General features: G+C 41.1%; 1 protein-coding gene across 1 annotated transcript in view; it reads left to right on the top strand.

The window, feature by feature from the left end:
- Nucleotides 1–15639: 15639 nt before the first annotated feature.
- The window catches only part of eya4 (EYA transcriptional coactivator and phosphatase 4), a 40843-nt gene continuing 33104 nt past the window's right edge, over nucleotides 15640–23378 (top strand). The window contains 2 exon segments of the mRNA XM_034206936.1: nucleotides 15640–15748; nucleotides 17453–17513. Coding sequence (XP_034062827.1) covers nucleotides 15654–15748; nucleotides 17453–17513 — 156 coding nt within the window. The 5' untranslated portion in view covers nucleotides 15640–15653.

Here is a 23378-nt window from a genome sequence, read left to right as displayed (position 1 = left end):
CTTCTGAGTAAAAAGGGAGGAGTTTTTACCAAAGTGAAGTTGGTTTTATGTTGGTTGTTCAACAGACATTCAGTCAGATCTAGAGGTTCTTCTTCCTCTTGTATGCAGTTAAAGGGCGGTTAGCTCCTATCCGATTCATAGCTCTTAACCACAGGGTATTTACTAATAAATTACTGTTTCAATGGAACAAAGCCTTTGTTATTTTAAAAATCTCCATGCTAACTTGCCCATACTACTGAAAATAATGATTAGGAGAAATAATTGAAAAATGTTTAATGAAAAGTGTCATTTACTTTCATGTCATGTGATCTATTGATTCCCAATGCATACCAGATATTTAACTATACTGGACAAATAAGACACATCTTTGTATTGGATTAAAGGGCTACTTTAATTTATAGAATAGCGTTATTAAAAATGCAGCTGTTATTTTTTGATGATCCAATAAAAAGAAGCGTGTCCTACTTGCCCAATGCAGTAAAACAATGCTGGTATGACATTAGGTTTATGAAAGCTATTGGAAAAAAATCTTTAAAAAACTAGAAAAAGACTTTTCAAGCAAACATTAAATTGTTCATGATAATATTAATTTTAAATAATGTCCAACAAATCCAATACAAAGAGATGCATCTTAATTTGCCAGTGTATAAATAATATCTGTTATGGATTTGGAACCCATTGGTCACATGGAATGGAAGCTATATAAAAGAAAATAAGAATCATCTATTAACTGCTTTTGTAAAATACATTAATGAAACATGAGTAATCACAAAAGATGTGCTTTGCATCATTTTTATTAAGCTTATATGAACAAGTTAGCATGGAGGTTTTGAAAAGAACATTGGGTTTGATACCAAACATAAAACCAACTGCACCACGGATCACTTTTTTTAAAATGTTGCAGTGCAATAAATAGAAACATTCATGGCAAAAACAATGCGGAAAGAATATATCCTGGTTATTTGATTATTAATATGATCTGATGAGTCTTTAATAAATTGCTAAATGAATGTAGACAATAATCAACCTTCATGCACATCACCAGTGCAAAGGAGTATTGACATTAAGCTTTAAAAAATACCTTTAAAATGTAACCAAGTCTTAAAGCAAAACCTGTTTTTAAAGTCTAATGTGGGCATTCATCTCTGGCTTTTACTTTTATGAGCTGAGCATTTTTTTCTTCACAAAAGTGCTTTGTGGCAATACACCTGAGCTGTCTATTAGACATTGTAAACAGGTCAAAAGTTAGCTGGTACTTAAATAATAGGTAAAACAGAAAGTGAACGCAGCCATAATGTCTCAAAACAGCGAGCATCAAACTGTGACTGCAGCAAACAACGACCTATGTGAGTGGTAGGAAAAAGTCAGACATCACTTCCTGGTATGTGAGAGAGACTCTCACCACTGAAACATGCAATGCAAGAATCACAGAACCAACAATTAACTGAGAATTTCAGTTCATTTCCTTATATTTATTTATTTTTAAATGTGAATGCTCAGTATAGTATTTTTTTGTATAATAAATGTTTTATTGCAACTTCTTCAATTTACAACACAGTACAGAAGACAATTCAGGTTGCACAACATTTTGGATTAATTACATCACATCCCTCTACCCTACACACACCCCCCAGTTCCTTTACTTTTTAAGAGTGTCCATTTATTCAGATTTGAATTTTTCTTTTAACAAAATTGAAAATCCTGGAAAAAGGAACATAGACCAGATTAAAACTATGCTAAAGAGCAGGGTCTGTAACTGGGTATTATAATGGGAATTATATCATCAAGAAGCTGATACAATCTTAACAGTGGATTTATCCTGAAATGAAACAAAACATATTTTAAAGATTATTTCAAAACCTTTCATTTCATTTCATTTCATTTTTATTTGTCCCGCTCATGGTACGCAAAACCATCCATCTATCCATCCATCCATCCATCTTCTCCCGCTTATCCGTGGTCGGGTCGCGGGGGTAGCAGTTCCAGCAGAGAGCCCCAAACTTTCTTTTCCCTGGCGACATCAACCAGCTCTGACTGGGGGATCCCAAGGCGCTCCCAGGCCAGCGAAGAGATATAATCCCTCCACCTGGTCCTAGGTCTACCCCTTGGTCTCTTCCCAGCTGGACGTGCCTGGAACACCTCCCTAGGGAGGCGCCCAGGTGGCATCCTAACTAGGTGCCCGAACCACCTCAACTGGCTCCTTTCGACGCGAAGGAGGAGCGGCTCAACTCCGAGTCCCTCCCTGATGACCGAACTTCTCACCTTATCCCTAAGGGAGACACCAGCCACCCTGCGGAGAAAAACCCATCTCGGCCGCTTGTATCCGCGATCTCGTTCTTTCGGTCATGACCCATCCTTCATGACCATAGGTGAGGGTAGGAACGAAAATGGCCCGGTAGACAGAGAGCTTTGCCTTCTGGCTCAGCTCCCTTTTCGTCACAACGGTGCGGTAAAGCGACTGCAGTACCGCTCCCGCTGCTCCGATTCTCCGGCCCATCTCACGCTCCATTGTTCCCTCACTCGAGAACAAGACCCCGAGATACTTGAACTCCTTCACTTGGGGTGAGGACTCATTCCCTACTTGAAGTGGACAGTCCATCGGTTTCCTGCTGAGAACCATGGCCTCAGATTTGGAGGTGCTGATCCTCATCCCAGCCGCTTCACACTCGGTTGCGAACCGATCCAGTGAGTGCTGAAGGTCGCAGACCGATGAAGCCATTAGAACCACATCATCTGCAAAAAGCAGTGGTGCAATCCTTAGTCCACCGAACTGCAGACCCCCTCCCCCATGACTACGCCTCGAAATCCGATCCATGTGTATTACAAACAGGATTGGTGACAAAGCGCAGCCCTGGCGGAGGCCAACCCTCACCGGAAATGGGTCCGACTTACTGCCGAGGACCCGGACACAGCTCTCGCTTTGGGAGTACAGAGATTGGATGGCCCTGAGTAGAGACCCCCTCACCCCATTCTCCCGCAGCACCTCCCACAGTAACTCCCTGGGAACTCGGTCATACGCCTTCTCCAAGTCTACAAAACACATGTAGACCGGATAAGCGTACTCCCAGGCCCCCTCCAGGATCCTTGCGAGAGTAAAAAGCTGATCCGTCGTTCCACGACCAGGACGGAATCCGCATTGTTCCTCCTCAATCTGAGGTTCGACAATCGGCCTGACCCTCCTTTCGAGTACCTTAGAGTAAACTTTCCCTGGGAGGCTGAGTAGTGTGATGCCTCTGTAATTGGCACACACCCTCTGATCCCCCTTTTTAAAAAGGGGAACCACCACCCCGGTCTGCCACTCCTTCGGTACCGTTTCCGACTTCCACGCAACGTTGATGAGACGTGTCAACCATGACAGTCCCTCAACACCCAGAGCCTTCAGCATTTCTGGGCGGATCTCATCCACCCCCGGGGCTTTGCCACTGTGGAGTTGTTTGACGACCTCAGTGACCTCCCCCCGGGAGATTGGTGTTGATCCCCCGTCATACTCCAGCTCTGCCTCTAACATAGAGGGCGGAGTTGTCGGGTTCAGGAGTTCCTCAAAGTGTTCCTTCCAACGCCCTAACACTCCATCAGTTGAGGTCAACAACGTCCCATCCTTACTGTACACAGCTTGGATGGTTCCCTGCTTCCCCCTCCTGAGGTGTCGGACAGTTTTCCAGAACAACTTTGGTGCCGCCCGAAAGTCCTTCTCCATGTCTTCTCCGAACTTCTCCCACACCCGCTGCTTTGCCTCGGCCACGGATGAGGCTGCTGCCCTTCGGGCCTGTCGGTACATTGCAACTGCCTCGGGAGTCCCCCGGGATAACAAATCCCTGAAGGCCTCCTTCTTCAGTCGGACGGCTTCCCTGACCACCGGTGTCCACCAGGAGGTTCGAGGGTTACCGCCCCTTGAGGCACCTAGGACCTTGAGACCACAGCTCCCCGCCGCGGCTTCGGCAATAGAGGCTTTGAATACCGACCACTCTGGTTCAATGTCCCCAACCTCCACAGGAATGCCCGAAAAGCTCCGCCGGAGGTGTGAGTTGAAGGCCTCCTGAACTTGGGCCTCCTCCAGACGCAAAACCAAATGTACAATAATTGCCACAAAACATGACTCTACCATTTAGCGAAAAGGAGCAGGGAGAAGAATAAAATCTTATGTGACCTGCCCCTTTCTAAAAAAAACAAATAAATACAAATAGATGGTCTGCCCTTCCTAATAATAATCTTTTTTTTCACAGCCAAACATAACAGTATCTTAGGATACTAAGAGAAACACACACAAAAAATACTTATTTCCCACTTGACGGTTGACGGAAAGAAACAAAACAACACCAAAACATCACATGTATAAGGAAAATAAAAGTGCAACACCCTCATCTGAGTCCTACTGGAGAAGAAGGTGGAAAGCGACACATGATGATAATAACAATAACAACAATAACAATGGCAATGGGACCCGCAAATACAGAGGAGACATCACATCAAAGACATCAAAAACATGAAGGACCAGAGTACATAGACTTATTCACATTCTGCTTCATATAGACCCATCTTTCTTAATTTATACAACTTCTTTAACTGAAAAATACATATACAATTCTTTAGATCCTTGTGTTGAGAATTCCACAATTGTACACCAACCACCGAAATACACATTTGTTTAAGAGTAGTCCTTGCATATGGATGCTTAAAATTTAATTTCCTTTTGTGGTCTTCCTTGTCTGATCCAAAAACAAACAACTGTTGTAAATATGCTGGTAACATTCTGCTTGTTGCATTACTGATAATGTCTGCAGCTCAGCTATGTCTTTGAGTTTCAAGAGTCTTGACTTAAAAACCAGTCTGTTGGTGTCTTCTCTTGAGTCAGCTTTATGAATTATTCTTACTGCCCTTTTCTGTAATATTGACAATGGCTTTATGTTGCTCATATACGTGTTGCCCCACACTTCTATACAATAAATGAAAAATGGCAAAATGAGTGAACAGTACAACATCCTCAATGCCTTGTAATCTAGCAAATACTTTGCCTTGTTTAGAACAGAAATATTCCTAGACACTTTGGTTTTATCATGTTCAACAGATTCATACTCAACCTAACCTCTATCAACCTGTATATTCTTAAAGAAAACAATGGATTATATTAAACAGATTTTCCAGTGATTACATTTGGATCTAGTTTAATACAAAACAACTTTTAGACCCTGGTATGTTTCATCCTGGTTCCTACATTTCCCATAATGCAACTCCTTAGCATCTTTCATTTGAGCCTCCCTTCCTCCTAAATACTCATATTTTTTAAACGCCACTTTCAAATATCTTTCAGAGCCTCCAAATACCGTATACACTCTGTTTTTTTACAAGCTGTTTAGTACTTCTCAGGATGAGTAAACCAAACTTCAAGTGTAAAGTCAATAGAGGGCTCCTTTAAAACTAAGAGCAAACAGGGATAGCAAAGATTTACACAAATATACTGAAAACTGACAAATTCAAACTTCAAACTTATATTTAAAAAGAAAAGAATAAAAAGTAGACACTAATAAAACTCATATTCCTAATTTGGCCATAACAGTTCGCTAAGGTAGTTCATTTCGCAAACTGGCCCCAAAATAAGGCCTCTTTCTGTTGTTTGACCTCTGCAATAATGTCGAATGTTTAAGGGGTTTGTCTTTGCACAACTGACCATTCAGCAGGAAGGATTTTTACGTTTCCCTGAAAATACGGAAAGACCGTTTCTGTGAAAGTGTATTTAATTGTATTTAAAGGTTTTTTCCTGTCAAGGTCAAGAAATGCTAATATTCCATGGTCATAATCAAGCTGCACTCTGACTCTTTTGGGAAATGAATCTTCAGATACAATTTTCATAAAATCCTCTGGAGTAAGTTCCTTCACCTTGTCAGTGCAACTGCACATGTAAATGCCCCATTTCTTTCTGTTCGTATAGGATACAAAACTTACTGTATTGGATGATGTCCTTCATCTTCTTCCAGACTGTGAATAGCAGGTTCCCAGTGTGTTTGGACTCGTCAAGAAGGGCTCCTAATGGAGTCTCAGGGTCTGGTAGGTTGAAGATGGATCTAAAGAAATATAAGAAGCCAAAGATTATCAGTCGAAATATTTTAAATAACCCATATTGGTACCATTTATATCTGGTGCATAGAAACAAATACATTTATTGTTACATATCTTTAACTTGCAAAAGTTCCATTATATTTTTGGGTTTTGTTTATGACTGGCCAGACATTCAAGCAGTATGTTTAAGAAATGGTTTCAGGTTAACCTCCAAACCTTTTAACAAGCTTCAAACACCCTACACTTTTGAAAGTCATGCATCCAGGACTTTTCCCCACACAGTGGACGAGATCAGTCCCAAACTACCATAAGCTATGCTGCTGAAGTGGACACTCTTAAATGTTATATACATAGTTGACACGAAACAACTTACTGCTGCGGAGTGGATTTGACATTCTGTTAAATAAAGAAAAAAAATAGGAAAACAAATCAATATTAAGATGCTGTTAAATACTCAGTGTTATGTTCTAAATATACATTTAGAAAGGTAATCATTTAGTACCAGCATAAATGTCATGTCATCGACCTTGATCTCCATCTTTAGAGTTTGTAGGTTGTCTGTTAACGAGGAGATCTCTGTTGTCAATTCGACAAGCCTTGTGTCCATTGCTTCACTTTTGAGCGCTGCCTCTATCCTCACTGCATCAATCCTAGAAGTCTCCTCTGCTCGCAGGAACTGGTAAAGCTTCTGAAACTCCTCTTTGATCGTCTTCTCCGTCTGCTGAGCCTGGAGCTGAGGAGAAAACACGTGTACTTATGAAAGTCAACAACACATGTTGCTTTTCCATTGGAGTTTGACTGTGACTTACCTTGATGTGGCTTGCCATTTTGTCACATTTGCGTGTGTCATTTTGAAATGACCTATACTTGGTTTCTAAATCCATGCTCTGACGATGAAGGAGACCCAACACATAAAAGGTGTATGCATTACATATATATTCATATGAAATAATCATTTGAAATAAGTAAATGAATCATACCGACCACAAATAATGTATTTGTTATAATGTCATGCATCCAGGACTTTTCCCCACAATGAATCAATTCACTGTTTGGTTTCGTAAAGATTAAATAATAAATAGAAAATAGTGAGAAATTCCTTCAAAATATGACAAAAAAACTACAAACAATTTACCAAAACAGTTGCCGATAAATGTCCAGTTAATCGAGTAATAGAAACAAATTGTGCTGTAATTGTACATGTTCATATGTATTGTGTGATACAAATATATACAGTTGTAAAGTAAAACATTTAAAAGTACAATATTCCCCAACTGAAGTGTGGACTAGAAGTATAAATAAAAAGCTAGAAATGCACAATAAAATACTGGGTAAATATACTAATATCTCACCTAACTTTTTGCTAATGTCTTTTCTACAGTATACATAATTGTGTCCACTAACTTTTCCTTCACTGGTCTATTTATTTGAGATAATGGTGCGGGGTTGGATTCATGTGAGACTGTTCCTATACTTAAATATTATGTCCATAACCATAAAACATTCAATCCACATAAAGCCAAGTGTTCTGGATCTGGCCACAGTAGCCTCCCCAGGGTGGTGCAGTAAAACAGCCCTGAGCCGCCATTAGGTGGAGCGAGCTGGAAGAAATACTGGACGGAGGCTGGGACCGAACGAGAGCCAGAGCACAGCTGATGGTAAACTAATTGTGTTGGCCTGAACCCCACTGAAAAAAAAACCCACACACTCGTGCAGTACGTGTTGTGTTCACACACACAGCGTATGAACGACACACATACTTGTTCTGTATCATGCTTCCACACAAGTAGAGTCTCACAGGACGGTCAACGCGGGACAAAATCACACTCTCTCGCTCACTCCCTCTTTCCATCTCTCCCCTCAACTGCTCTCACACACTTGATCACCATCTCAGCGAGTCAGGCATATGCTCCATCATTTGCCTTGAGGGACAGAAAAGACTGGGAAGGAATTCAGCGAGACATTGTAGCACTGTAGTTCTGTATTTGTGTGTGTTAACAGCGTTCAACTGCACAGCTTTCCTGTCTGTGAAACAGATGAAACACTATCCAGGTCTAAATCTGGACTTGATATTCAATGTACACTATTTCAAATGAGGAGGAGAAAAACATCAGTCATGTTCCTGGTGTGATAAATAGCTCAGATTAAGTCTAAAAGAGGTTACACGTTAATGCCATCATTTAACAAAAGTGACCAGTATGTCCAGCATTTTAATTTTGGATGACTTCATTTAAAAATGGAAACAGCTTGTCCTGTCACATGAAGGCAAGAAGCACTTGAGACTAAATCCAGAAAAAATGTTTAGTGATTTCAGAAGGCCACAAACAAAGAATCTTAAAACATGCAAAAACAGCCATAACGATATTTAATTGACTTTTATTGTATTATGTTTGTCTTTCTATCACCGGACAGACAGCAAAAAGATTACAAGTGTAACCAGAGCGGGGGCTCCTCGGCAGGACATTACAGGAATTTACGATGTGTTAAATGTTTCCTTTGTTCCTCCCTGTGGCAGCTCGCTCCAGCAATTAGGGAAGGCAGCGTCGTGCAATGAGTTCATTATCCCTCCCTTTCTATCTTTTACTTCATGTTTATGCAGTCATTAAATGTATTGGTTGATACTTCCAGCAGTTAGTCATAAGTAAAGTAAACAATCCTTGCACTTGCATCTTTGTCTTTCCGACAGACACATGAACATTGGATTCGACTCATGCACCACCATCCTAATTAACAGAAGAATGTAATTAAACGTAGCTTTTGTGTCGCTTTTAATACTGTAATCAAATCTGAAACCCAGTGATGGCACTTTGCCGAAGTCTAAGATTCTGTGCACTCGGCCCCTGAAATAAAACCCATGCGCCATTCCATTTGGCAAACCAATTTGGGATGAGGGTAGGGGCAGGAAAGGGAGAGGTATAGGTTAGCTGTAGTAATAACCATAAATCACCTCTGAAATGCTGCCATGTCACAGACTGCCTCACTAATGACCAGGCCCATCTTTCACCGGGTATTTTTATCTGTGTGCCCTGACACTCGACTTCTGGAAGCGTCCTCTCGTTTTACGTCGTCAGCACCTCGGCCCGGCCTGAGCACAAGTTCCTCACATATCTATAAATACCAACCAGCTAAATGGCATTTTCACCCACCCAGCCATCCACCCCCTGCTTGGCAAGAACCAGGAGCTCTGTGACTTGGCAAAGGGACTCGCAGTCCTGCACCACTAAACATCTTAGGGCTTAGCCCCCCCGCCCCAGCGTCACCCTCCAGAGAACAGCTGGCTAAAAAAATAGATCCATCTGCCACTGCCTTCAAATTCCAAAGTGGTTTCAATTTAATTAAACGCTTTGAAATTGATTTATAGCAAATATACGCACATCTGTCCAGTCAGGTCACCTGTAGGATTACTTCCTGACCCTGCAGGTGTAGTTAAAGCATTAACATAGATTAGTGCTTGTTGACTCATGTATGCCCACCGAAAACGCTCAAACACCTGCACATGCTTCCTTTGTGCAGAATGTTCTGCCAAGTTTTTTAAGCTTGCTGACATGTGGCACTAGAGACTGCAGGTCAGCGACAGCTTCCTGCTATTTCGGGCTCTGTCACAGCTTGAGGTTTTAATTTATTCTAACAGAATGTGTCAATCACTGAGCGGCAGGGTTCAGGTCTGAGTAAGTGTTGGGGGTAGAGGGAGAGGGAGAGGGCACAGCAGGCAGGGCCGAGAGTCAGAACTAAAAACAAATTGATATTATGACGGAAAGTAAACTGCGTGAAATTTCCCACAACCTTTCCTTCATGTCTTTACCACAGAATGCATGTGTTAAATGTGTTGGTCAACAGAAGCAGTGTCACATCAGGGACTCAGAGATGTCTGCTGTTTGCACTAAACTTCAAGAAAAATGTCCTTTTAATAGGGTGAGATTTCAGTGATGTGTCATGTGATTTTCTGCACTAATAACTGCATGCATTTACGTGAAAGAAGGCTGAAAAGAGCACGTTATCAGAGAAGCAGCTTCACTCCTCCATCAGTGGCCACACAGGATACGTTTAGGCCGTTTACTCAAGAAGGCTAAAATAGTCTTAGCGTGGTGTCGCGTCATATCGTTGACAACACATGCACAGTGAAATCGGGTCTGAACTTGTTGAAAGGCTTAATAGCTGGCACAGGATCATAAAACATTTGTCATGATTGATTTCACAGAGCTTTTAGCACGGAGACCGTCAATAGAAGCCATATTTATAGGTAAGAATTACAATTCTACAAACCTTTGCCCCAACATCAAGGCCTGCAATACATTACTTTTACATTTATACAAATGAAACTGATTATTTAAAAATATATACACATTAACATTTACTTATGATACGTAGAAGGTGTGTTGCCTGTCTTGGTTTGGGTTGAAGGTCAAAGCATGTGTTGCCTGAAGATGAACCTCATATTCACTTTACTTTACTTAATGGGACAATTCCAGATGAGTGTCTTTGGTAATTGGGTTTGATGAATTACGTCTCAGTGTCAATGAGTATTGTTCTCTCTTTCTCTTAGCGTCAGGCCTGTTTGCCATGCCAGTGCGTGTACTCAGACCATGCCACAGATTTGAATTTGACCCTCTCCCAATGCAGTGCCAAAGCAAGCACACACACACACACACGTACACACACACACACGCACGCACACACACACACGCACGCACACACACACACACACACACACACACACACACACGCACACACACACACATGCACGCACACACACACACACACACAACGCAGTCATCATGTGATGTCACACCTACTTCACATGGCATTATATGACTCTGCACAGTGCTAATGTATGAATGACAAAAAAGCTCAGATGTAAAGCAGTGTCACAGCGCAGGATGACAACAGGACTAAATAATCTGGAATTTGGACCCCTCCCTAATTACTCCTCTCGGTGTCTAAACGTTTTTCTGATTATATGATAATCTGTTTTTGTTACCTTTACACAGTGATAACTTTAATGTCTGTGTTTAAAGCTGAAGCAGACGTGTGCTTGGACATACCCTTGTGATGGTTGCTACACGCTAACTTTATGAGATGTCTTACTGTAGTACTTATAGGTATATTAAAAAATTGCAACATTTTATCAAGAAACACATAGCAATTGTTTATAATATTTATAAAAAAATAGCTTCGCTAAGGCAGAACAAAATTAAATGTCATGTTGTTGAAGCCAGATGAGAATCATGCTCTTATCGATGCACAACCAACGTGTTCTACCAGAAACACATTAGAGTTAAAACGAGGGCCTGCTGTTCCTTTCCCCATTTTCATCTTAAAGTCAATGCTAGGTTTCTTTAAAGCATGACCACAATCGATCTCGACTGTTATCCATGTGTTTGTTATTGTAACCATGACAATAAAGCTCAGCTGACCTTAACGAAGTAGTCATTTTCACCAAAACCACAATGTTTTCCAGTATGAACCAAGTACTTATTTCAACCCAAACCATGATCTTTTCCTTAACAAAGTGTTTTTTGTACCTCAACCAAACCGTAACCACAGTGCTGTCATATCATAAAACTGATTTATTTTTCAACAGTGATTTGTAATGGTTTTTAGAAGTCACAGACAATATCATGCTGTCGTGTCGATAGGGGCGTTAGATGAGAAAACGTCAAAGACAATTGATATGTTTATTTGCTTAATTTTTGAGGACTCTTTTTTTTTTTACCACAGGTCACTTGATCCATTACACAGCCTGCTAATTGTCCTACTCCTAATAACTGATGAGATAACGTTGAGTTCAGCCACTAATGTGTGTGTGACATCAATTATACTGCATCAAGCCTGCAGCTGGGATTATCTCCGGCACTTAATTTAACAGTTACATGTTACAAGGCAATGAATGGATAGAAAGATAAAAGGATGGGAGAGTGAGAGTAAACACTGAGGTTAAAAAAACAACCAGCTTCTCCAGTATGTAAGCTTTCCCTTTCTCTCAGGATCTGCCAGCTGATGTGTCATCCAAGGCCACACGTGTTTGTGTGTTTAATGCCAGGGAAACTTGGTTGTTTTTATTACCAAGAAGCCTTTTAAATCTTATTAACAAATTGCATTTGTGTGCATGAGAGGGACAGAAAAGCAGGGGAAAGAATGCAAGATGCATTTAGTTTGTATGTGTGTGTGTGTATTTGTGAATGTCAGCAGGATTTTCGAAACCAACAATCAAGGATCTGTCTGACATCATTATCCCAAATAAATGACAGCATGGTAAAAGAGCGCAGATCCGAGGCCATAACAAACATTCCATTTTTCAAATAAACTACACTCCATGGCCAAATCTGTCATCTATCTGGGGCCACTGTGGAGCGGTGCTGTCTGACTGAGTATATTAGAGCCATGTTTGTTATTTTGTTTTGTGCACTCAGCATGTTTTTGGGCTTTATTGGCACATTTGTTTACCATCTCTTTGTCTATTACTGTATATGGATTAACCAGGACCATGTTTTCCCTCTGCGTGTCTCTTTGATGTTGTTCTTTTGCTTTCATGTTTGCTTTTTATTAATGTATATGTGTGTATAATTTGGATGTGTGTGTGGGTCAGTGAGTGCCAGTTCACCCGAACTCTGCATTTAAGTGATTCTTAGATTTAACCAGACTTGCAGCTCTTTATTAGTGAACCCATCTCTTCTGGTTCACATCAATTCTTTCTGGAACAGCTTACAAAGTACAACATTTTTTAATATATCATCACAGTGATAAACAAATTGTTTGCTTTGTAATGTTTTGTAAACTGCTTGGAGCATTTTTCCAACTTACATTAAAATTAATCCAAAAAGCTTCCAACTGCACGCAAAATACTGTATATTGTAGTTTGAAGTATAACTTTGTGTCTCTTTTGGTTTACGAACAAGTTCAGTGTCTTGTGGTTTAAATCTGTTCTTAAACTAAACATGTTATATACAAGAGTCATATTTGTCACGTTATTGTGTTCTTAAATAACTGTTAACATATACAGTAACTATTGCCCCATGTTATACCTTAATGACGATTAGTAATTTAACAATTTAAGAACAACAATTTAAATTGTTTTAATATAATCATAGATTTATATGTGGTATAATAATTAAAACCATTGGGAGAATACATTTTACATATTTGATAGATAGATAGATAGATAGATAGATAGATAGATAGATAGATAGATAGATAGATAGATAGATAGATAGGTCAGTGGGTGCGTTTTGTTTTTGTTCTGATGCAATAAATAAAACTGTGAGCACGTCATTTGGGCCAAACTATTAATAAGAATGTCATTTTGGTGCCCCCTCCCCTCTGAACCCCATTAGTCCTTTGGACACTTGCCCAATACTGTCCGCATGGCAGCTGAGCGCATGCGCAGCGGAACGGTTTTCAATAATGAAGTTGAGCCTAATGCCTCTGAACAGCCTGGTGCTCAAACTTGGACGCGGACTGAAAATTATGTTGTTTCCCGCTGAGGTGAGCCGTCCGGTCACCGAAACCGAGACCCGGGACTCTTGTCTGAGTTTGTAAATTTGTTAAATCGAGTGTGATCAACTCGTCGGGCTTGTTTTTTGACTCTTGCGGGTAATGGCCAGCAGTGGCTGAAGTGTTTTGATCCAGTCAGTGACAGCCTGCAAACAGCAGGGAGAGCTGTGCGGCGACCACACTGCATTTTATTATGAGTCTTTCTAAGAAGTGAAGGGAATCTGGGAGCTGTTTCTTGCTGAGACAAAAGTAATTTAAGCACAGGTATGTTGACTTTCTTTCTTATTTATGGGCAATAACAGATCTGTGGTTTTACTCTGAAAAACATCATGCGAGTGACAGTTTTGGGTTCATGTAGTCCGAGGATCAGTCGATAACTGTCATGGTTATTGACTTTGATTGAAACTGATTAATTACATTAAATCTAAACTATGCAAAGTATTGAAGTATGATTCCTTTTCAAAACATGCTTTATTTAAAAAGTATTTATCCCACAAACAATGTATTATAGACATTTTCACAATGTATATGAATTTATTTGCGTAAATTGATGAATGCAATTACGCACCCAGTAAAACATCTATCATGAATGACTGTCATATTTAAATTGGTGTCCATTTTTCACAAGTCATTTATGGAGTCCCAACTCCATCCCATCCCCTGGCACGTTCAGGCCACTTTAATTTATATTAACATCCTTTTAATTCGCAGATAGAGACTGAGAAAAACTACATTTTATAGACGAGAACCCTCACAATTTCACAGTAAATTCAGTTTGATTGTCATTTATTAAAGAGTAGCCTACTCCCCCGTAAAAGGTCGATGTGGTTTCTACCTTTTTTTAAATCCAGATTCATCGCATGGAGGAATTTAGTGTCTCCTCGGTGCTTTGCCAGCATCCCTCCGTGTGTCCTCGATTTTTCTCCCCATCTCTTCTATCATCCCACGTGGAGTTTGTGTTTATATTTGATATGGAGGAAATGGGAATCTTATACCGCGTCCGAGCTCCCAGGGTTTGAATGGCCCCTAACTATTGGCCTGACCCTAACAACATAACAAATTACGCGCCGACTCAAAATCTGATAGGCCTACTGCCCCGTAATCCATACAGATTAGATTTCACATTAAGGACTCATACTTAACCAATGCGCATTAATGCGCAATAGATGGATGGACGGGGTTGGGGTTGTGGAGATTTTGGGGAATGTTAATGTCCTCTAGAGATGGAAACAAAATTGTTCCGACTTTTTTTTTTTTTTTTCTTTGGATATTTATAATAAAGCCTATACCGAAAACTGCACTCAATTTTAAAATAGTCTGTTTTACATTGTGATGAAAACAATATAACGTAGCCTATCAATTTATTCTGTCCTATAAAATGTAATACATGTTTTAATAAATTGCAATGTAGTTTTAAAATGGCCTTTACATTTGTTCAATTTATTTCATAATTTTACATTTAATGTTTAATTTGTATGTTTATTTTATTAAATTTTTCTGTTGTAGTTGTATTATCTGAAATGGTTTTTTTGCATTCAATATAGGCCTAAGGCTAAAGGGACAGTCCGTCGACTTTTTTGTTCTAAAGCTAAGAGGGGAAAATCATTTTGCATGTATCAAAAATAAAATATCGATAACATTATAGCCAGTAATAAGGAAAACAAATATTCTATTTATTGACTTAATTGTCTAATAACAAATACAAATACATGTATAGGCCTACCTACTGCCTATTACAAACATTTATTTTGACGATTAGGCCTACTCGACAATTATTCACAGGAATAAATATGTGCCTCACTTTTGCGGAAATAATCCAAATTGAAATGTACAGAGAAGATCTGCATCTCTATCTATTTTTCTGAAAAATTAAAGGAACATTTAAAAAACTGTCACCCTCAAATAAAAACGATCTGTGCGTAACAACGACAGGTGTCAATAAAGTTTGACTCGGATTGAATATGTGCCTTTTCACAACACGCTCTCCTGCAGCAGCAGTTTGCGGTTTGTTCAACATTCTCCTCTCTTCGGCTTTTATAGCGTGAAATTACCGCAGTGTAGCCTTGCAGTGCACTTTCTAACCCTCCGCTGTCCCATATGTGTTTCCTATGTCGCTGTCAATAGCCATAGTGAGAAATCTAATTCTCTCTTCTGGGACCCTCAAGGAAATGGCTGGCATTATTGATTCCCCTTGCAGTGTCAGGTAACTTCTGGTTTTAGGGCCGTGTCAGGCAGACATGTGTAGTGGGATATACCACATACTGTAACTAGAGATGGGCAAACTAGTTAACGTAGCCTATACGAATATTTAAAAACAACAATTTATGTTTTTTCTTTCAATATACATATTCTAAGCTACCATACTTTGATACTGAGTGTAACATAAGATTCTCATAACTTGATTGATAATCTTGACTTAATGTGGGTTTGCTATCACTACATCCTCGCTAAATAGGAATACATCATACAAGGGGAGAGTAAAAAGCAAACAGAAGCCTGAGTCTGTCCTCCACAAAGGTGAGAGGGGGGAGAGAGAGGCAGAGGGAGGGGGAGTGGGGCACAAATCAATTCACCTGAGAGACGCATTATTGTCTTGGGTTTCAGGCGAGGAGGAGCTGAACGCTATGAAAAATTAAAAGGATGCCAGTTAGTTTAAAGGAATCGAGCCAGAAAAGTCCACAGTTTACGAGCACACACACTGACGCACACTCAATCGCATGCATACATACACACACACACACACACACACACACACACACACACACACACACACACACACACACACACACACACACACACATACACACACGGATCAAACTGAAACAACACTTAATTAATAACAAATGTAATGTTCTTCCTTGTCAATTCGGGACACATTTAGATTTAAAAGACTAGTCAGCTTTTGTAGGAGATGAATACACATACATACTCTATGTACTCTCTCTCTCTGCATTGACACAGAGCCTTGAATACACTGTGCAGCAGCTTGCTCTTGACACTGGTTCGAATTGCGGGTGTAGAAAAATATTCATGTAAGGGAAATATTGCAAATGCATTAAAACTTCGTCACGGAAAATGAGCCGGGGGGACTCCATGCCACACTTGCTGGGAAACTCAGATCTAATGACAGGGAAGGACTATGTGTGTGTGCGTGTGGTTTGTGTCTTCCCATAATGCTCTTTTGTTCAACTGTGAAACTTTCGCACACAATAGCAGAAAAGAGCCATTTTGTGCCGTTCTGTTGGGATGATGGCATTGTTCTCCATTCTTTCAGCTGACCTTTTGTTGCAACTGTGTCACAATGGCAAAGGAAACACGGCTAGGGCAGAATGTGAGTTATGTGCTTTTCTGATCGCAACATCTAATCTCACTCAGGTTATAGACAATCACCTCGGCCTCCCCGTCGCTCCGGACTCCTGCGCCAACCTGTCTCCTGTCTAGTATTAATAGGGTCACTCACTGTCTTCGCGTGCCAGTCAGCCACTGTGGTCCAGAGCCAGCCAAGCAGCCGTATCATTTACACTTCTCCATTTTCATTGTTGATATTTACTTCTGCAATTATCTCTCCACTTCACCCTCGGCTAAAGATGATATGCTGAAGTTACTGCTGCCGCTTCCCTCCTTCAGTCTCCTGTTGCTCACACATAAACACAGTGACAGAAGGTCTAACCGACAGATGCACATAGACGTGAAAAAAAGGAGAAATGAATACAGTAGGTGCATGGTTTCATCCACAATGTGATTAAATGTGGTAATCAAACCCGCTCAATCGACATCACTGCAAAACAAAGTTACAGTAGTACAGGTGATGATTCAACCTGTGCCCAGGTAATACAAAAAAAAGTGCATTTTTTATTTCACATATCCATTGACGCCCATTTTATTTCCTTATTTTTTGCCCCTCAAGTGTGTGGTGGATCACAACCAAAGAAGCCATGGAGGCCTCACAGGACCTCAACGAACAGATGGTGAGCTAAACGCTACTGTATGCATGTGAACGTGTGTGTGTGTGTGTGTGTGAGAGTATACCTTATATCGACCACACAAGTCTGAGGTATGGGTACATTGGAGAGACGTGTGTGTGTGCGGTAACACACAGCAGATGTGGTTCAGTGAGTGCACAGTAACCATATGGCTGCAGTCAGAGTGAATGAGGCCAAGACACAATGCTGGACAGAGACATCAATTTAGGAACTGTGTATGTGTGTGTGCCTAAAGTGAATACACAGTTGGTTATCCCAGTTATTTAATTGAATGATTAACTTAATTGAAAAAAGTAGGCCTTTTTTATCCTCACCACATCTATTAGAGCTCAATCACACACACACACACACACACACACACACCACCGTGCCTGAGAGTTTGTCGGTGTCTCTGCACAGCGGCCGTCGTCACGTCAGTGCAGCGTCCCAGTTCTGCTTGTTTAAAGATCAGGCCGTATTGTTGGAAAATGATTTTGGCGGCGAGCGAGGTCTGCTCGCATTTCAAAGTCGTTAGTCAGCCACCAGAACAGGTGTAATTTCATCTCCTCCTCCTCCTCCTCCTCCTCCTCCTCCTCCCCCTCCTCCTCCTCCTCCTCCTCCTCCTCCTCCTCCTCCTCCTCCTCCTCCTCCTCCTCCTCCTCCTCCTCCTCCTCCTCCTCCTCCTCCTCCTCCTCCTCCTCCTCCTCCATCAAGCTTCGTTCTCTCTCCCTCACTCTCCCTCTGACCTGCTAGCCACGACAGTAATAATAGCACAGAGTGGGACAGAGCGCATGAAGTATGTTGTTTTTCCCCCTCTTTTTGTGTTGCTCTGTCAGACTCGCCCTGGGTTGGATTACGGGCTGACCCCAGCAGAGTACTGTCACTCACACATACAGTACAGTACAAAAACACACAGAGAAAGCCAAAGAAAGGGGAGAGGAACATTCATCTTTTCTTGCTGCCACCTAAATATCAAATATTGATGTCCATATTCCACAATTACTTCACCTGCTTAAAATAGGGCACTGATATCATTTATAATGCGAATTTGAGCTGCGGCCTCAAAGACATTGATTAATTGTTCAGGTTGGAAATGAGAGCTCAGAGCAAGGACAGAGATTTGAATCATACTGCACAGAGCTATAGGCTTACCGAGCTGAGATCTGTGACTTCCGGGACTTATTTTCAAATATTCAACTGCACATTTTGAAGCTATATCTTAATAGTTTTGTTGTTGTGCATCCGTGTTTGAATCAGTATTTAGGAATGTACATCCAGCCTTAGCTAATGTCCAGTCAGAATATAGTGAAAAATGCTTTTCACACTTTCCCAAAGCTCAAGTTATTTTGTTCAATATCAAAGAGAAAGAAAACCAGAAAGCACTCACAAATTGAGAAGGTGAAGCCAATCAGCATCTAGCTTTTCTGCTTAAATAATGCTTCCAAATGGTTACTTTTTGTCTCACTTTCATTACACCTGAGCTTTTAATTCTACGTCTGACAGTTTCCAAGTATTCAATTTAAAATATATTATTTAATATTTAAGCTGAAAGTGGCTAACTCTTTCCCCGAATTGCTTCATTGAAATAGGCGTGTCTCGGGTGACTGAGAAAACAGCGCAGACCTCACACACAAAGTTTCGGGGAGTTGTCTGTTGATACCTGATACCCTCATCCCTCCCCTCTACCCTTTTAGAGTCCCCCCCCCCTTTCTGTCCCTTACTTCCTCCACCCTGCCCTTTTCCCACCACATCCATCGCACGTCATCTGGGTTATGGTCAGGCGTCCTCTCTGGCCGCCTGCCTGCCGAGGGCCAGCCTGCCGTCTGGGGTCCTCTGGGAGCGCTGCAAGGAGCCTGAGGCAGGGCCAACAGTGGTTAGCCCCTTAATGCTACTTTTAGCTTGTTTAAGTGTCTCACTACACCTGTTGTCACTTACTTGTTTAGCTTTGAAGAAAAGGTGATAACTGCCTTTTGGTGATGTTTTTGAGATAAAGAGATGATGCTGTTTGGATCAAATGTTTTTTAAAATTTTTTTAAATGAGTTAAATCATAAGGATTTGTATTAGCATTAGGCGTTTATATCAGATAGACTAGTCTTTGAGTATAAACACACAACACTCACAAACTCCACTCACAGTCCCTATGGATCCGACAGAGCCCTGATTGAAGTTTCCAGTCTGTTGGCGAGTGGAGGAAGCGGTGAGAGACGTGGGGGGGGGGGCAGCGGCGGTGTTTGTTGACCCCGGGGAGCCTTGCAGGATTTAAATGTATGGCCACCAGAAGAAAAAAGTAAGAGAGATGAAGGAGGAGGTAAAAAAGAGGGGAAAAAAGGTTATTTTAGCTGTAGCCTTTTCCTCTGGTGCACTGGGAGAGGCCCCGAGTATGGCAGCTGTCCCAGTCTGTGTGTATGTGTGTGTGAGAGACAGAAAGACGGAGAGAGAGACCAAGTTAGAGGAGGAAAGGGGTCAGGTTGCACCCCTCTTTCACCCCTACAACCCCATACAGACACATTCGCACAAACGTACATGCAGTAGCTAAATGCGAGCACGGCCCAACCCCGATTGCCAAGATTGCATTGGCGTCACAGACAGTCGTTTTTAAAATCTGCCCGGCGACAAGGCATGTGGACAGATCACAAGAGTGTGGAGTGTAACAGCTACCCCCTGGCATCCCTCTACCAGGCTGGCATCCTAGTTGTGGCACCGAGGCGCTCTTCAATTTCAGCTTGGTGTACAGTGATTCTTGTAAGATGTATGTTTAGTTGACAGCTGAGTGTTGCTGAGAGGCTGACGTTCAGTCTTCTAGTCACCTTAGCTGTAAAGAGGGGAGAAAATATGTATGGCAATAACTTCATAAAAAGAAGCCGTTATTCTTGATTGCGTTTTGTAACTATAGCAAAGAAGGGGATGAAGTCTAATAGGAAGCAAAACATGTGGAGCATGCAATAAAACGTAACTCATCCTCATCAGGAAAATGTTCAATAAATACTTTGACACTAGGGGAAATATTCTCTTTTCTGCTGAGAATAAAGGCCATTTAATTTAGACAGCACCTTTTAGAAGTGTTTTTGACACTTTGTCACATGCTCATCTCACGAAAGATTTACACTTCCATTTAACAAATGTGTGAATTCACACTAACTTCGTGACTTCCATATGGGATATACGTCACCTACAGACTGACGTTTTATATTACACATATTATCCCACTGTTTATTTTCTGAACGCTATCTGTAATGAACGCAAATCAAAAAATAAAAACAATGCAAATGTCTTCCCATGAAGCCTAAATGAATGCTGTATTGGCTTTTTTGTAGAACAGAGGCTGTTAAATTGAAAAATAACAACCAAAACATCTGTCTCTCACCAAGATCTGTTCATTCTTGCCTTGGTTCAGATAATCTATAACTCATATATGAGAGTCTGGCCAGCCAGGGAAAGGCAGCTAGGTGTGAGGTGAGCAGGTCACAGACAGCCTGTGAGCCAATCACAGTCTGACGGAGTCAAAGCCCCCAAACAGACTGGAGAATCCATCTAGAAACCCAGAGCCACCGGCGTGGGCTTTCTAGAAGAACGCACCAGACAGGAAACCACATGATATGTGTGCTTCAGTGTCTGCTGTATGTGTCTGTGTAAGAGCAGTGTGTGTGTGTGTGTGTGTAGGTGTTTCTTTCTCTGTTATACACATAAACTCTCTGTGGTGTGGGACGGCTGAGGTCATCTGAGTGGAGACGACCTCATATTGTGATCGTGCTTGTTTAATGGAAGTCAATCAGGGCACGATATTTCATGCCAAGATTTCTCTTTATTGATTACTCAAAGAGTTTTAAAAGAAAATCACATTATTGCCAGATGTTACATTTTCCCACTACTGAAGATTTTAACATCATTCTTAAAGAGCAGTGGCACTGAATTCAAACTCCAGAGCTTTGAAACAGAAGAACAGAAGTCCTCAAGTACTCAAACATTTTTATTTTTTCGTTCCCAGCCACTTCCATAAATAGAGCCCTTGATAGCACAGCCCACCTTTTGTTCAGACCGGTCTTCTGGCCAAACGCTCATCTGCCATTCGTTACAAAAAATGCAGCGTATTTCCTCATTTTGCTGGGAAGGAAATGAAATTGCAACAATTGTGCTTTGGTTTTGGAGGAACCTGCTTGCCCTGCCTGCCGCGAGAACTTCCTCTGCTGCTCTGCCGGGGGATTGTGTTTCTCTCTAAAATCAGATAGGTAACAGAGGGGTCGCCAGGGCCAGATGATCTGTGACCTGGGTCTGCGCTCACTCAATACTTCAGACTAGGGCTGCAGCTAATGATTACTTCCATCATCGATAAAACCATTATATCCATATACATCTTTTGTTAACATACGTTGTTGTTTTTTCTCTGACTATGGGTCTTTGCTTATAGCTGGGGACATATGTGTCCAATACCTGGCTGAATAGAACATTTTATTTGAGATTATAATAGAGAACGGCAGTGACGCGTCCTAAAACCCGGATGTAAACTCCTTCCGGTTCCTTCGTCAAAAAACGCAATGCAATTTCTCCATAGGATTTTGGAAAATAGCTGGAAATAAGGTCTGTGGTTGAAACACATTTAAGAGACGGATCACGTTTTGTTCAGCCGGATAATATCCACATGTCTACCCTAATTTTTATAATTTTCGAATCATAAATCTAGTCGCAAGAAGCAAAATGCTAACGTTATGCTATAAACGAACTACAGCAGGGTCGCTGCTTCAACGTCACGCCAACTTAATATCCATATTCAAACATACAGATTCTAAATGGTACAAGTTGAAGCGTTTGTTTGAACAGTTTGCAGGAGGCAGGTACTTGCTTTCAAGCAGAACAGGGCAAACAAACTTAGCGGGAGTGTTTTACGTGTTCGGTGTAATGACGTAAAACGGCCTGGACAACTTCTGTAGTCCAATTCAGCCACTTGGTAACAACCATCGTTTTTCAGACACGTAAACTCTTCAAAAATCACCAGCGGGGTCACTGCTGATGGATTTAATGTCGTAGAACAAAACGTGATCTGTCTCTTCAATTTGTGTCAAACACAGACCTTATTTGGAGCTATTTTCCAAAATCCTATGGAGAAATTGCATTGCTTTTTATCGAAGGAACCGGACGTGGTAAAAATGCTAACTTACTTCCGGGTTTTAGGACTGCGGTTCTCTATAAAGTTGAAGTTTAAGGTATGTTATATGATTTCAGAAAAGCTCAAGGTAATACCAACAATTATGGTTTGGTTTGGTTATTTTTTTCTCGTTCTCTGTTAATTCAATAATTGTTCCTACGTTACTTAGGTACAAATCGACATGAAGATAAAATGAATTCTGGATTCGCACGGGACACCTAATAGTCTGATGTTTTCCACCCCATCCTCTTCCCTAGGGCTTTACTCATACTTCCTGGTTCACAATTACACAGTAAATATTGCGGGATATAGACAAATGATGGCGTATTACTTTTAGCTATGAAAAAGGAATATATTTGAACAGCATGCAAGAGCTTTACTGTATTATTTAGACCGTTAATTTTTGCATTTTTATTTTCATTTTATGCTAGATTTATTTTGTCGATATATTTGAGATACACTAAGAAAACACATTTGTCTATCCGAACGTTTTTGAAATATCAATCTTTGGGGCCCAGAAGGTGTGTGTGTGTGTGTGTGTGTGTGTGTGTGTGTGTTGTTGTGTGTGGTGTGTGTGTGTGTGTGTGTGTGTGTGTGTGTGTGTGTGTGTGTGTGTGTGTGTGGTGTGTGTGGGTGTGTTGTGTGTGTGTGTGTGTGTGTGTGTTGTGTGTGTTGTGTGTGGTGTGTGTGTGTGTGTGGTGTGTGTGTGTGTGTGTGTGTGTGTGTGTGT

The sequence above is a fragment of the Gymnodraco acuticeps genome, unplaced genomic scaffold, assembly GCF_902827175.1.
Source record: "Gymnodraco acuticeps unplaced genomic scaffold, fGymAcu1.1, whole genome shotgun sequence".
In the NCBI taxonomy this organism is placed as follows: Eukaryota; Metazoa; Chordata; class Actinopteri; order Perciformes; family Bathydraconidae; genus Gymnodraco; species Gymnodraco acuticeps.
This window is presented reverse-complemented; position numbering and strand designations above follow the sequence as displayed.